The sequence below is a fragment of the Phocoena sinus genome, chromosome 3 (assembly GCF_008692025.1).
Source record: "Phocoena sinus isolate mPhoSin1 chromosome 3, mPhoSin1.pri, whole genome shotgun sequence".
Classification (NCBI taxonomy): domain Eukaryota; kingdom Metazoa; phylum Chordata; class Mammalia; order Artiodactyla; family Phocoenidae; genus Phocoena; species Phocoena sinus.
In genome coordinates, this window is record NC_045765.1 from 78,047,810 (window position 1) to 78,064,690 (window position 16,881).

General features: G+C 38.7%; 1 protein-coding gene across 1 annotated transcript in view; it reads left to right on the forward strand.

The window, feature by feature from the left end:
* The first annotated feature begins 4,138 nt into the window (after positions 1 to 4,138).
* The window catches only part of CCDC112 (coiled-coil domain containing 112), a 30,431-nt gene continuing 17,688 nt past the window's right edge, over positions 4,139 to 16,881 (forward strand). Inside the window, exon 1 of the mRNA XM_032629214.1 lies at positions 4,139 to 4,407. Coding sequence (XP_032485105.1) covers positions 4,291 to 4,407 — 117 coding nt within the window. The 5' untranslated portion in view covers positions 4,139 to 4,290. The remainder of the gene's footprint in view (positions 4,408 to 16,881) is intronic.

Below are 16,881 nucleotides of genomic sequence, written 5' to 3' on the forward strand. Positions count from 1 at the left end.
AGAGAAAGGTATATTAAAATTACTGAGAGATACCATTTTTCACCTATTCAGATTGCCCAAAATACAAAAACTTGAAGAAATACTGTGATGGCAAATAATAAGGAAACAGGCACCCTCAGGCATTGCTAGTTGGAGTACAAAATGGTACAACTTCTATGGAAAGGAATTTAACAATATCTAACTACATTGCCTTTGCATTTATCACTTGACTCAGCAATTCCACTGAAGATACACTTCCCCAAATATGAAATACTTATCATTACTTGTGATGGGGTTCAGGGCAGGCCACTCCAAAATACGCTACTTTGGCATATTGATTGCTTTGAGTTCAAGTTACTTGAGAAACAGCCAGTGCAAGATGGACTCCCTGACCCTGCCCTCTTTCCGCCTGAAAGCAGGAATAAATTTCCCATCTGAAAGGCAACCTCTGAGCACCAAGACTTAGTGACATTCTTACCTCCAGGGATAGAAAATTCAGGGTGGAAAAGGCTATGTAAACTAATTCCGCTTAGTTTCTTCACTAATTAATACCCAAGCCTAAGTGTCTTTGTCAGTTCTTCACAAATTAATTGTTTCTTTGTCTAAAAAGTATAAAAGCTGCCTGCTTTGGTCATTTCTTTGAGTCTCCTGTTTCTGTGAACTCCCATATGTATGAAATTAAAATTTGTCTCCTGTTAATCTGTGTCATGTCAATTTAATTATTAGACTCTCAGAAGAACCTAGAAAGGTAGAGGAATATTTTTTCTTCCCCAATACTTGTCACAGCAAAAGACTGGAAATAACCCAAACATCTGTCAATAGATGCCTGGTTGAGTAAAATAGAGTATTATGCATCCATTAAAAAAATGAGGAAGATTTCTGTGAACTTACATCAAGCGAGTTGTAAGATATATTGTTAAGTGAAAAATGTAAGGTGTAGAGTATTATATGTGTGTTATGAGTTGAATTGTGTCCTCTAAAGAGATATGCTGAAGTCCTAATGCCCAGTACCTGTGAATGTGACCTTATGTGGAAACAGGGTCTTTACAGATGTAATAAAGTAAAGATAAGGTCATACAGGATTAGGGAGAGCCCTAATCCAATGACAGGTGTCCTCATAAGAAGAGGGAAATTTCGACACAGAGACACAGACACATAGGAGAGAAGGCCATCCAACCATACAGGCAATGACTAGAGTAATGCTTCCACCAGCCAAGGAATACTACTGGGTGCTAGTGACCACAGGTGCTGGGAGAGAGGCATGGAACAGATAACTCACTCTCAGGAGAGGAAGGAACTCAGGAACCAACTGTGCCGCCACCTTGATTTTGGACTTCTGGCCTCCTGAACTGTGAGAGAATACATTTCTACTGTTTTAAACCACCCAGTTTGTGATACTTTGTTATGGCAGCACTAGCAAAATAATACAACATGCTACATGTTTTTGTAAGAGAAAAGGAAAAATAAGAACACATATATATATACTCATTTTTGCAAAAAGAAATGTAAAAGAGCAAGCCAGAAATTAATAAAAAATGGTCACATATAGAGGATCAGTTGAAAAGGCCATGGAGAGGGTGTGTTTGGGGGCAAGATTTCCTTAAATATGTCATATCATTTTGACTTTACATACATTACATATGTTTTACATAGTTTTTAAAAAGGATACCATAAAGAAAAAAAATAGAGGAAACACTAAAAGTGAAGACAAATACAATCAAAAGAATCTGACTACCTAAAAATAGATTCTGTTACCACCCAGAAAAGAGAAATTTCAGTAAACTCTTGAACACAACACTCTGACTGAATATCCTGTGCGGGACATATTCTTAGGGGCAAAAAGAACTACAAAATGATCTCAAACTTCTTTCAGTAGGTTTACTGTTAGTGGTAATTTCAGAATTGTAATTTGAAACTACATAATTGTTGCAAGAAAAAGCAAATAAGTAAATATGTTGATATTCTAAGGAACCAAGATTTTTAGTGTTTAAGAGAAAAGAAATACACATATAAAAGAAATTAAGGAATGACAAGCCTCTGATGTAATGTTAGAACTGGTACAAAATGTAAGAAATGAAACTATACAATGAGAATATATTCTGTAGCTCTGGCCACTGAAAGGGCCCCAAAGTGAGGGCCCAGGCAGCTGCCTAATCTTCACGTTGCAAAGGCCTGCTCTGGTTTTCTGTTTACGAGATTCTTAATCATTTTTTGGAATTTTTCGTCCTAATAAAACAGTAAAAATTTTAGTGGCCATCTTGTGTGTTGTTACTATTAATAGATTCCCTTATAGTATCCAATCCAGTGTTGTCCCTGGCAGAGACCACTCAATTCAAGTAATAGGTTGACTGTTTTCCCTTGAGGCTACCAGATTATTCTAGACGAACAGTTACAGGAACTCAGACAGTGCTGTGACAACAGACCTCATTTTGGGTGAAAGGTAAGTACATAAGTTAAAGAGGTCTTACCTTCTCAATACCCGGAAGCTTCCCTCTTCCTTCTAGTGCATGGGGAAAGGAGAGCAGCCCATCTTTTGTCTCCAAATCTACCAACCACCTTGTGCTGCAACCCTCCAGTAAGGAAGAGCAGGTGCCCCTCTTAGAGACCAAACTTTCCATCTGTGACCTAGACTCCAAGGTACAGATGCCCTCCGCTAGTCCCCAGCTTGAAACATACACACACACACACACCACATGTATCTTCTTTGATCACACATCTTCAAGCTACCACCTCATTTCACTGATCACCTGCATCACAGAATCATCAAAATAGTTGTCTAAAGACATTATTTCCACCCCTCACCTTCATCATCTCCTCAGCTGTCTCAGCCAGGCTCACCACCCCACTGACGGTGCTCTTGTCAGGGTGGCCAGTGGCCTCCTCATTGTCAAATCCAACCATCAGCTGTCTGTTTTCATGTCACTCAACCTATGGGCAGCAGACCACACAGTTGATCATTCTTGAAACACTTTCTTCCATAGGATTCTGGCTTTCCTCCCTTCTCACAGACCTCTCCTGTCAACTCCTCCTGTCTGTGTCATCTGTGTTGGAGGGCTCTAGGCCTCTGTTCCCAGACTTCAATTTATACTCTCCCTGACTAATCTCATTCACTTTTTAAGATGTTTTCTACTTGGAGATGAAGACCAAATTCATATATTTAACTCTAGTCTCTTTCCTGGGCTCCATCTGCCTGTTTAACATCTCTACCAGGATGGTCTCTGGAGTTAGACCAGCTAGGCTTATATCCCAGTTCCTACTTGTATATGGTCTTGTGTTACTTAACATTATCCGTGAAATGAAAATGATAATTGTACCTACTTCACTAGATTGTTTAGAACAGTACTGGCACAAAGTAAGTGCTCGATAAACACCCCGTTTGTTTACTTGTTTGAATTCCCTGGTAGAAGTTTGGAGAGAAGGAACTTCGCGTGTGTGTCTAATTCAACAGTTAATTCTCAAGGTCTGGCGTATAGTAGCAGCTGGATATTGATTGAATTAATGAATCGATGAATGGATGAATACATTCCTTTAAAGGAGGAAAACGCAGTGCATCCACAAATCAGCTGAATTGCCACTGGTTGCCAATGCCTTGACTGCAGGAGTCATCTCTGGCTTTTCTCAACCTTCCCAACACTGTATCTTTGGAGTCTCTCTTCTAAATGGCCAAGTCCTAGGAGTGTGACATCCCTGCGTCTGATATCTGATAGTGTAGGGCATGCTCTGTTTTGTTTGAAAATGTGAAATATATTGTTCAGGCTCATCAATAATGTTTTTTAATTTAGACTCAGTTTCACCAGAACTTAGTAGAAACCTAGAAAGAAGTTCTATTATGTAAAGTATATCTCTCTATGGATATATAGATATCTATGTATATCATATATCTATATATAACACGAATAAATTTAAGTAGGACAGTGAAAAACAATGAATTTTCCCGGTGGTTAGGGGACAGGGGCCGGGGAGAAAGACTTTTTGCCAAATAGAGAGTAGATAACGTGCACTGTAATGCAACTGCGCCGCAGAGCACAGCGAAGCCGAGCCCGCCACCGGCCCGCGCCCCGGCCCGCGCTCGGGCCCCGCCCCGATGCCGACCCCGCCCCTCCTTGCACCGCGGCCCACCTCCGCCCTGCACTCCCGCCCCGCCCTGCGCTCCCGCCCCGCCCTGCGCTCCCGCCCCGCCCCACATCTCGGCAGCGTTCTCCCTGCCGGGGGAGCCCTGCCGCCCCGCCAGAGCCAGAATCTTCCCCCGCCCGAACCCCTCCACCCCAGGCCTGGGGGGCCGCAGCGTACCGAGCGGCTCGGCGTGGAAAGATGGCCGCCCTGACGACGGTCGTGGTGGCTGCGGCGGCCACAGCTGTAGCGGGGGCTGTGGCCGGGGCGGGCGCGGCCACCGGGACCCGCGTGGGAGCAACGCCTGTGCCGCAACAGGTAAATGGAGGAGGCAGACGTGGGCCGGGAGGCTGCAGGCGCCAGAGGCTGGACGGGGCCCCAGGCTGAACAGGTGTGCTCTGCAGCGCAGTCCCGGGAGGCGGGAGCCCTTTGCTCGGGGCCTGGCACACGCCAGCGTTTCGCTTTGTTCGCTTGTGCGTTTAACTGCTTTTACGGAGCCGCCTCTCTTGAGGTTTTGGAGTGGAGGAAGATCTGGGTGGAAACGCTGGCTCTGCCTCTTCCTAGCGTGTGATAGGAACATATTTAACCTCTCGGTGACTCAGTTTCTAATCGAAACGTTGGGACTGATAATATGCAGCTTCCCGAGCCGTGCACATTGTCTGGGAAGCCCCTGGTACAATGCTTGGTTGGAGAGAGATTCGGTGCCCAGTGACTGGTGGCTGCTGTATTATTGTATCAGCGCTGGGAACACAAGGAGGAGTCAAACATGGGATGGTCTGAGGCTGATGTGTTTCCAGAGATCTTCTCAGGACCCGTTTCTCTGCAGTGAGGACCAGAGGATCCCCCAAAGGAGAATTGTTGGATCCAGCTGCTCAGGTCAAAGAGCACCTCTGCTTCTCTCACAGCCCACACCCCAGAGCATGGGCAGTTCCTGTCTGTTCTACCTTTGGAATAAGTCCAGAATCCCACTCTTCTCACCACTTCACATGGTGGTCCACAGCATCATTTCTCCCCCAGCAGAAATACTTTCCTAATTGGTTTCTATTCTTCCACTCTTGCCTCTGTCAAGTATTATCAACAGTCAGGTGATTGAGTCCAGTAATGACACTTGTCTGCTCAGATCCCTCAGAGTAAAAACAAACGTTTTTACCATGGTCCACAGGGCCTCTGAGCTGCCCCTACCACCTCCCTGTCACCTCATCCCCAGTCCCCTGCTCTGAGTCGGCTGCAGCCATACTGGCTTCCTGGTGGTCCTTCGGACAGGTGGAGCACAGTCCTCTCTCAGGATTTTTGCAGTTGCTGTTCCCTCTGCTTGGAATCTCTTTCCTCATGGTCTCATGGCCAGCACCATCACCGCCTTCAGATATCTTTGTTCAAATGCCATCAGCTCAGTGATTCTTTCCTTGACCTCCCCTTACAGAATCCCCCTACCCAGCACACCCTGTTGTCTTTTCTGGTTTTGTTTTTCTCCATAGCACTTATTACCATATAATATATTACATATTTTATGCTTACTTTTAAATTTTTCTCCACCCTGCCTGGGAATGTAAACCCTGCCCTCTATGAGGGAAGAAACTTTTGGAAGTTTATTCACTACTGTATTCCCGGCACCAAAAGCTGTGCCTCTTTAGTCCAGGAACATAGTAGATGCTCATTAAATATTTGTGGATTAGTCCAAACCTGAAAGAAGGCTGTTACGAGCTGAGGACAGCTTCTATCATTTTCTTCCTCTAAGGAAATACAGTGTCTTTACCTGTTTCAAGAAATTCAAGAAATTCCACCTCAGACAAATTTTCTCACACGTCCTCTGTATTTCTTTTTATTATCTAACTCTGGCCCAAATGTCTCAGGAAAAAAATATAAAATACAGAAAAATACATAATAGATATATAATTTTTTCAGATATATTTAAAATACTTTTAAAATCTTTTTAAAAATGTATGGCCCTAGTGTTTTAGTCCTCTTGGTGGCTCTCTCTGGCTTACTTTAGTTGAAAATGATTTGTTCTCCAAATTCTTATAACCATGTTTAACCTCCTGGTTTGCATTTCTCACAAGTTGCCCAATACTGTTATTGATGCACACTCTTGCCGACTACAGTGATTCTCAGAGGTTTGCCTTCCTTGGTGTTGGATCAGAATCACCTGTGGAGCTGTTTCAACTGTGACATCGGTTTCTCACATTCAGCAATGTCTGGAGACAGTTTTGGTTGTCACAGCTGCAGGTGGACTGTGGGGTGTTTGTGTGTGCTGCTAGCATCTAGTGGGTACAGGCCAAAGGACAGCTCCCCCAAAACAAAAAATTACCTGGTCAAAAATATCAGTAGTGCTGAGGTTGAGACACCCTGCTTTATATCCTCTCACCAGTTTAGGGAAGGCAGAGCCTCATGACTGACAGTCACAGCAGTAGTGAGGTAGAATTTCTCAAGGGTGTTTGGGTTTAAAAAAAACCAATTACAATCTCTACTGTACCATATTGTGCTTTTTGAGGAGTTTAACTATGTGTTATCCCTCTGTGTATTCCCCCCAACATACCACATACACATACACACAGACACACACACATACACACTATACACTCAAATTCTACATCCTAGAACTGAACTTGGATATTTGTCATAGGATTTCATGAATGAGTATTCCTATTGACTCTAACAGTGAAACCAACTAATGTTTTCCTGAGAAGAGATAATTTTCCTCATGATATTAGAGATGTCCGCCAAAATATCTAAAGTTCCTATATTAGCCTGCTAGGGCTTCCATAACAAAATACCATAGACTGAATGGCTTAAATGACAGAAGTTTACTTTTTTACCATTTTGCAGGCTGGGAAGTCCAAGATCAAGGTGCTGTCAGGGTTAGTTTCTGGCTTGTAGAGAGTCACCGTCTTGCTGTGTCCTCACATGTGCATATGCAGAGAGAGAAAGACTTTTCTGGTGTCTCTTCCTCTTTTTTTTTTTTTTTTTGGCGGTACGCGGGCCTCTCACTGTTGTGGCCTCTCCCGCTGTGGAGCATAGGGTCTGGATGCGCAGGCATAGCGGCCATGGCTCAGGGGCCCAGCCACTCTGCGGCATGAGGGATCCTCCTGGACCGGGACACGAACCCACGTCCCCTGCATCGGCAGGCAGACTCTCAACCACTGCGCCACCAGGGAAGCCCTCTTCCTCTTTTTATAAAGACACCAGTCCTAATGGATTAGGACTCTATCCTTATGATCCCGTTTAACCTTAATTACTTCCTCCAAATCTAGGGCCTCAACCCGTGAATTTGGGGGGTGATAATTCAGTCCGTAACTGTTTCATTAAATTATTTTGGAATAATTATCTTTGAAGTTTTAGAACTATTTTATATTGTGTTTTATTTTACAACCTCCATAGAGTGTGGAATCCCATAAATTTCTCATTCATTTTGGAAAGAAATAATGTACCCTATCTGTGCATTTTAATACTTGTATATTATTTGTCCATAATTCTCCTCAGCCATTGCCTTTCAAGGCCGAAGACCATGAATCTCTTGATTGTCCTCTCAGATGCCCTTTCCCTCTTGATCTTTCCAGCAGCTGAATTATAATTTTTTTGAAGTATCTCTAGCCGTATCACCTAGTGTATGTTCTGGTTTTGTACCAAGATAGAGCTGTGTCTTCTGTTTGATTTGTTTCTAATGACCTTCCTGTGATGACTTGTATTTTATGGCATTTGGCTGCCTGGAGTGGTCCTTCAGTAATAAGCACATTACTTTTCTGACTTTAAATGATTACTCAAAATGGATTTCCTCTAGAAGATCACACACATGAATAGGGCTGTGTGTGTGTGGTAGAGTGCAGAATTCCCCTCCCCGCTCAAGGATAGTCACATCCTAATCCCCAGCACCTGTGAATATGTGACCTTACATGATTAAAGGAACTTTGCAGATATGATTAAATTGAGGATCTTTAGATGGGGAGTTTATCTGGGTGGGCTGATATATTCACAAAGGTCCTTGTAAGAGGGAAGCAGGAGGATCAGAACCAGTAGGAGAGGTAACAGTGGAAGCAAGAGGGTGAAGTTATGTGAGGAAGGGGCCATGAACCAAGGAATGAAGGTGGCCTCTAAAAGCTGAAAAAAAGGTAAGGAAGTAATAGATTCTCCTCTGAATCTCCAGAAAGAACACAATCCTGCCAACACCTTAATTTTAGACTTGACCTCCAGAATTGTAAGAGAGTAAATTTGTGTTGTTTAAGCCTCTAAGTTTGTGGTAAACTAATCTTTGGTAAGTTTGTTATAGTAGTGATAGGAAATGAATGCAACCAGAGAAGGCCTAAGAAGGCCTGAGCTCTCACCTTTGGCTGGTCTTGAAACTCTGTGCAACAGGAAGTGAAGGCTAAAGTAGAGTTTTAAACTGCTTGCCCGGGTACTGATGGCATGCTCCAGCATGTACTTAGACCACCTCAGCAAAGACTGGGGACTTAATTGGTTCAAGACATCTAAGAAAATCTTTGACCAACTGATTGTTCACTGACAACTAAGCTAACAAAACAGGGATTTCAATGCCACACAAACAAAGAATACAGACTTTACCGAATTGGTTCAGAAAAGTGACTAAACAAACAGTGACAACAAACAACCTTGGAGAGGGGAAAGAATCTCATTTTCAGAGTTGCCACATTATATTATTTAAAGTGTTGAGTATTTGATAGACAAATTATGAGATGTGCAAAGAAACAAGAAAGTATGGTCCACACACAGAAGAATTAAAAAAAACAAGAACAATAAAAAGAAACTGTCCCTTAAGATGACCAAACGTTGGACATAATAGACAAAGACTTTAAATCATCTACTTTAAATATGTTCAAAAATCTAAAGGAAACCATTTCTAAAGAAATAAAACAAACTATGAGAATGGTGTCTCACCAAATAGAAAATATCTATAAAGAGAAAAATTATAATAAAAGAATCAAATAGAAATTTTGGAGTTAAAAAATACAAGAACTCAATTCACTAGAGGGACTCAACACTAGATTTGAGCTGGCAGAAGATAGGTCAGTTCAGATTATCCAGACTGAGGAACAGAAAGAAAAAAAGAATGAAGAAAAATGAACAGAGCCTTAGAGACCTGTGAGATACCATCAAGTGTCACAGCTAATGAGAGTCCCAGAAGGAGAGGAAAGAGAAAAGGGGGGAAAGGAATATTTGAAGAAATGATGGGTGAAATATGAATCTACACATTGTTGGAACTCAGTGAACTCCAAGTAGAATAAACTCAAAGAGATCCATACCTAGACATGTCATAATCAAACTGTAGAAAAGACAAAGACAAAAAGAAAATCTTGAAAGCATCAACAGAGAAGCAACTCAACACATACAAGGGATCCTCAGTAAAAACTGGTTTCTCAACAGAAACCTTGGACTCCAAAGGCATGGAATGATAGACATAGTCAAAATGCTGAAAGAAAAGGACTCTCAACCAAGAAATCTGTGTCCAGAAAAATAATTGTCTAAAAATGAAGGAGACTACATCAAACTAAAAAGATTCTGCACAGCAAAGGGAACATCAACAAAATGAAAAGACGACCTACTGAACGAGAGAAAACATTTGCAAGTCATATAAGGAGTTAATATCCAAAGTATATACCTGTACAACTCAATAGCAAAAAAAAAAAAAAAATCAGATTGGAAAATGGGCAAAGGAACTGAATAGGCATTTTCCTCAAGAAGACATACAGATGACCAACAGGTACATGAAAAGATGCTCAGCATCATTAATCATCAGGGAAATGCAAATCAAAACTGCACATTTTAGAATAGCTGTTATCAAAGGGACAAGAAATAACAAGTGTTGGTGAGGATGTGGAGAAAAGTGAACCCTTGTGCACTGTTGGTAGGGATATAAATTGGATTAGCCTCTCTGGAAAACAGTATGGGGGTTCCTCAAATAATTAAAAATAGAACTGCAATATGATCCAGCAATTCCAATTCTGGGTATTTATCTGAAGGAAATGAAAACACTAACTTGAAAAGATACATGCACCCCAGTGTTCACTGTAGCATTATTTACAATAGCCAAGAAATGGAAGCAACCTATGACCACTAATGATGAATGGATAAAGAAAATATTATACACACACACACCACTGGAATACTATTCAACCATAAAAAGAAGGAAATCTTGCCATTTACAAAAATGTGGATGGACCTTGAGGACATTATGTCAAATGAAATAAGTCAGACAGAGAAAGACAAATACCATATGATCTCACTTAAATGTGGAATCTAAAAAAAAAAATTAAACTCATAGGTACAAAGAACAGGTTGATGGTTGTCAGAGGCAGGGGATAGGGGCTGGGCAAAACGGATAAAGGTAGTCAAAAGGTACAAACTTAGTTATAAAATAAATAAGTCCTGGGGATGTAATGTACAGCATGGTGACTAGTTAACAGTAGTTGCTAAGAGAGTAGATCTAAAAAGTTCTCGTCACAAGGAAAACAATTTGTAACTGTGGTAATGGATGCTAACTAGACTTGTGGTGAGCATTTTGCAATATATACAAATATTGAATCATATTGTACATCTGAAACTAATATACTGTTATATGTCAATTATATCTCAATTAAATATCAAAAGAAATTGGAATTCAAAGGGAGCTTGGAGTTTATCTAATAAAATATTTTCATAAAAATAACTTTAAAAATAAAGTTGAGACTTAAAGATATTAAATAATTTGCCTCAATTTCTGTTATTAGATATACATCTCAATAGAGGCTCTGTTTCCAGCATAGTGTTTCTGCCAATGAAACATGCTAACTCAAGCTCTAAGTGAGTTGATTTGTTAAAAATATAGTTTTATCCCTTACAGCCTAGTAAAACCCAAAGACTTTCTTGTTTGCCAAGTTATTTTTCATAAAAAACATATAAAATGGAAACCTAGGTTACAAAATTTGCTGCCACTAATTATAAGGACATCTTCACTCTATTGTCCCCAAAATATAATGGCAGTAAAATATAATGGATAATGGTAGACTATGGAAAATTGAAAACATATGCACAGGTCCTCTATTGGCTCCCATGTAAATTCTCCTAGAAGTCCGCATCCCTGGAATTCACATAACTAGAACAAGTAAGTGTACTTGACCCTTAAACAGCACGAGGGTTAGAGGCACCAACCCCTGCATAGTCAGAAATCTATGTATAGCTTTTGACTCCTCAAAAACCTAACTACTAATAGCCTACTGTTGATCTTTTGGTCAGTTAACACATATTTTGTTATACTGTATTGTATACAGTCATATAATATGACTGTATTGTATACAGTCATATAATGACTGTATATAGTCATTATACTGTATTGGTACAATTAAATAGGCTAGAGAAAGTAAAATGTTACTAAGAGAATCATAAGGAGGCAAAAATACATTAACAGTACTGTACTGTACTTATCGATACTGTAAGTTTACATGATTTGTTTGTAAGATGAATTGCCAGTCAGTATCTACATCAGTATTGTCTTATACAAAACACTATAGATGTTGTATGTATTACTAACACTAGACATCAAAAATGAAAACATAATGTGAAGAAGAAATTCATATTTATTTACAAATATAATGGTCCATGCACTGATAATGAAGAGCAGCAATATGATTGCTTTATGGTAGCCTAATATAGTCGATATGTTTGCTTCACAATAGCCTAGCCTATACACCAATGAATGAATCATTATAAAATTTTTATGGCATACAATATTATCATCATATTCATAATGTAACATTGGGAACATTGTTCCATTTTTTTCAAAAACCACTTACCTCTGATGTTAGGCTTCTAGGCTCTTTCTCCAATTAAGAGAGAGAAAAGCATACTGTACGGTAATGTAATTCTTTGAAAGCAAAGTTATAAAACAGTAAGAAAACTAACGCATTATTAATTTTATATGACTATCACTCACCTTATGCCTATGTCAGGATAGACTAGTATCTACATATATTTCATGCATTCATGACATACCTTTTTCTTAATTTTTTTGATATTTCTAGGCTGTGTGATTCGTCTGTTTTTTTCAAATTGTCACAAATCTCCAAAATTTTTTCCAGTATATTTATTGGAAAAAATCTGTGTATAAGTGCACCTGCTTCAAATCTGTATTTTTCAAGGGTCAACTGTATAGTACTTCTCAGAATTGGAGCATATTTTCCTCAGCTAAACATAATTTCCCCATATGATCAAGATTATATTATACTTATAAGCTAATGAACAAATTTTTAAAAATTGTATTCTCTACACACATTTCTCAAGTAAAATGTAAAAATCTTTAGTGAAAAAAATGGAGAAATTTAGACAATCCCAGATTTTAAAAAACTGAGAGGATTCATTGCCAGCATATCTGCCCTACAAGGAATACTAAAGGAAATCCTTCGAGCAAAAGTAAAAAGATACTAGGTAATAATTCAAATCCAAGTGAAGAATAATATCAATAAAGAGTACTGGTAAAGGTAAATATAGAGGTAAATATAAAAGTCAGTATAATGTAAAGGTATATAATAATAAAGGTAATGTATGATAATATAATATATTATTATAATAAATATATTATATTTGTAATATTATAAATATTTGTAATATTATAAATATAAAATAATATAATATTTGTAATATATAATAATAAAGACAAATGTAGAGGTAAATATAAATGTCAGGGTTTTTTTTGTTGATAACAAATTTCTTTCATAAAATAGAGAAGGGAACACTTCTCAACTCATTCTATAAGGCCATTGTTACCTCGATACCAAAATTAGACATCACAAGAAAGAAAATAACAGATCAGTATCTCTTATGCATACAAATGCAAAGATTCTCAACAAAACACTATCAAGCCAAACCTAACAACATAGGGGAGGATTTTACACCATGATTAGTTGGGATTTATTCCAGGTATATGAAAATCAATCAACATAATAGAACATATTAATAGAATAAAGGACAAAAACCATATAATCATCTCAATAGATGCAGAAACAGCAACTGAAAAAATCCAGCACTCTTTCGTGATAAAAATATTTGACAAGTTAGCAATAGAGGGAAACTCCTCTGCCTGGTAAAGGCATCTATGAAACACCAACCTCTAACATAATACTTAATGACAAAAGATTGAAGACTTCCCATAAGATCAGGAATAAGATAAGAATATCCACTCTCACCACTTTACTCACTGGAGATTCTAGCCAGGCAACTAGGCAAGAAAAACAAAAAGCATTCAGATTGGAAAAGAAGAAATAAAACTATCCTTATTTGCAGATGACATGATCTTGTATATAAAAAGTCCTAACTAATACTCCAAAAAAACTATTAGAGCTAATAAACAAGTTCAGCTGTTTGCAGGAACTTGCAGGAAACAAGAGCAATGTACAAAAATCAGTTGTACTTCTATACAGTAGTAATGGACCATTCAAAAATGAAATTAAGAAAATAGTGCCATTTTGGAGTATTACTCAGCAATAAAAAAGAATGAAATATTGCCATTTGCAGCAACACAGATGGACCTACAGATTATCATACTGAGTGAAGTAAGTCAGACAGAGAAAGACAAATAGTATATGATATCGCTTATATGCAGAATCTAAAAAATAATACCGATCAAGTTTTACAAGACAGAAACAGACTCACAGAAAAAACAAAAACAACAAAAAAAGTATGGTTACCAAAGGGGAAAGAGGGGGAGCAGGGATAAATTAGGAGTATGGGATTAATGGATACATACCACTATATATAAAATAGATAAAGAACAGAGATTTACTATATAGCACAGGGAACTATATTCAATATCTTGTAATAACCTATAATTGAAAAGAATCTGAAAAAAATGTAAGAATCATTTTGCTGTACATCTAACACAATACTGTAAATCAACTATACTTCAATTAAAAAATTTAATATTCCATAGTATAACGAAGAATAAAATACATAGGAGTGAATTTAGCAAAAGAAGTGCAACACGTTTAAGTTTTTGAAACATATGTTTCGAAAACTCAGAAACATCATTGAGAGAAATTAAAGAAAACCTACCTAAACGAACATTTTGTGTTCATGAATATGAAGACTTAATATTCGTGAGATGGCAGTACTCCCTGAATTGATTTACAGATTCAATGCAATCCCTATCGGTATCTCAGCTGTCTTTTTTTGTTTTTTTTTGCAGAAACTGTCAATCTGATCTTAAAATTCATATGGGAAATTGAAGGGACCCAAAATAGTCAAAACAATCTTGATAAAGAACAAAGTTGGAGAACTCCCACTTCTTAATTTCAGAATTTACTGTGAAGCTACAGTAATCAAACAGTATGGTACTGGCACAAGGATAGACATACCAGTGAGAGTTAAGAGTAAACCCTTACATTTGTGGGCAATTGATTTTCAACAAGGGTGCTAATATAGTTCAATAAGGAAAGAATAGTCTTTTCAACAGATGGTGTATTCACATACAAAAGAGTGAAGTTGGACTTCTCTCACACACCACATATAAAAATTAACTCAAAATGGATTAGAAACCTAAATGTGAGAGATAAAACTGTAAAACTCTTAGAAGAAAACTTAGATGTAAGTTCTCATGACCTTTAATTAGGTAATGGTGTCTTCTATATGACATCTAATGCACAAGCAGCTGAAGATAAAATAAATTGGACTTCAGCAAAATTTAAAACTCTGTGCTTCAAATGACATTATCAAGAAGGTGAAAAGACAGCTCAGAGAATGGGAGAAAATATTTACAAATCATATTTTGATAAGGACATATCTAAAATATATAAATAACTCTTACAACTCAAAAATAAAAACACAACCCAATTTTAAATATAGGGAAGGAGATAAGTAGATATTCCTCCAAAGAAATAGCTAATAAGTACATGGAAAGATGCTCAGTATCATTAGTCATTATGGACTAACGAAAAACCACTGTGAGATACCATTTCACATCTATTAGGATGACTGTAATAAAAAAAGATAGACAATAACAAGTGTCAGTGAGGATGTGAAGAAACTGGAACCCCCATACAGTGCTGGTGGAAATGTAAAATGGTGCAGCCAGTGTGGAAAACAGTTTGGCACTTTTTCAAAACCTTTGTGCTTCAGAAGACATTATCAGGGAAGTGAAAAGGCAACTCAGAATTGGTGAAAATATTTGCAGATCATTTATCTGATAAGGGACTTATAAGAAGGCTTACAGCTTAAAAAAAAAAAATGAAATTTTTAAATGGGAAAGTAAAAATGAGTTACCTATGATCCAGAAATTCCACTGCTAGGTATATACCCAAGAAAATTGAAAACATATGTTCATGCTTAAACTTGTACACAAGTGTTCTTAGTAGCATTATTCATATTGACCAAATAGTGAAAGTAATCCCATTGTCCATTAACTGATGAGTAGATAAACAAAATATGCTAGATCTGTATGGAATATGACTTAGCCATAAAAAGGAATGAAGTACAGATTCATGGTACAACGTGGATAAATCTTAAAAAACATTATACTAGGGACTTCCCTGGTGGCTCAGTGGTTGAGAGTCTGCCTGCCAACGCAGGGGACATGGGTTCAATCCCTGGTCCAGGAAGATCCCACATGCCATGGAGCAGCTAAGCCCGTGCGTTGCAACTACTGAGCCTGCGCTCTAGAGCCTGCGAGCCACAACTACTGAAGCCCACGCGCCTAGAGCCCGTGCTCCGCAACAAGAGAAGCCACCGCGATGAGAAACCCATGCACCGCAACAAAGAGTAGCCCCTGCTCGCCACAACTAGAGAAAGACCGAGCAGCAACAACAACCCAACGCAGCCAAAAAAAAAATAAATACATTAAATAAATTTAAAAAAATTTACTAAGTGAAAGAAACAGACAGAAAAGGTTGCATGTTGTATGATCCTGTTTATATTAATTGTCCAGAATAGGCAAATCAAGAGCTGGAAAATAGTTAATGGCTGCCTACGGGTATGGGGAGTGACTGCTTAATGAGTACAGGGTTTCTTTTTGGTATGATGGAAATATTCTGGTACTAGATACTGTTGATAGTTGCACGACTTTGTGAATATACTAAAAACCACTGAATTGTAAACTATATGTATACATTTTATATGGTAAGTGGATTATATCCCAATTTTAGAAGTATTTCCTAAATTCATTACTTTATTCTTGCTTGCTTCTCAAAATTTAAAGGCTTGTTTCCTTTTTTCTTTTTCTCCCACATCCAGGCTGTCAGCAATTCCTCTTGGTTATACCTCCCAGATATATTTAGTCTTCTTACTTTTAATCTTCACCATCACCCTGGTAGCCCTGAACGCCATCTTTCCTTGTCTGTGTTGCTGTGTCACCTGCCTCATTGATTCTCCTGCTTCTAGTCTTGCCTCACCTCCTCCTCCACCGTCCATCAATTTATTCTCCAAAAAAATAGCCAGAAGGATTTCCTTTAAAAATTAAGTGTATATGGGCTTCCCTGGTGGCACAGGGTCCGCCTGCCGATGCAGGGGACACGGGTTCGTGTCCCGGTCCAGAGGATCCCACATGCCGCTGAGCGGCTAGGCCCGTGAGCCTGTGCGTCCGGAGCCTGTGCTCCGCAATGGGAGAGGCCACAACAGTGAGAGGCCTGCGTACTGCAAAAAAAAAAATTAAGTGTATTGTGGCATTCTCCTACTCTAAACCCTTCAGTAAAATCCAGACTCCCCTAGTGACTTAAAATGCTGGGGTGATGTGCCACTTGGCTACCTCTGTATCCTCATCTCCTACTTTACTCTGCACTTTACTAATCTCGTGTCACAGTTGCCTTTTCTCTGCTTTAACTA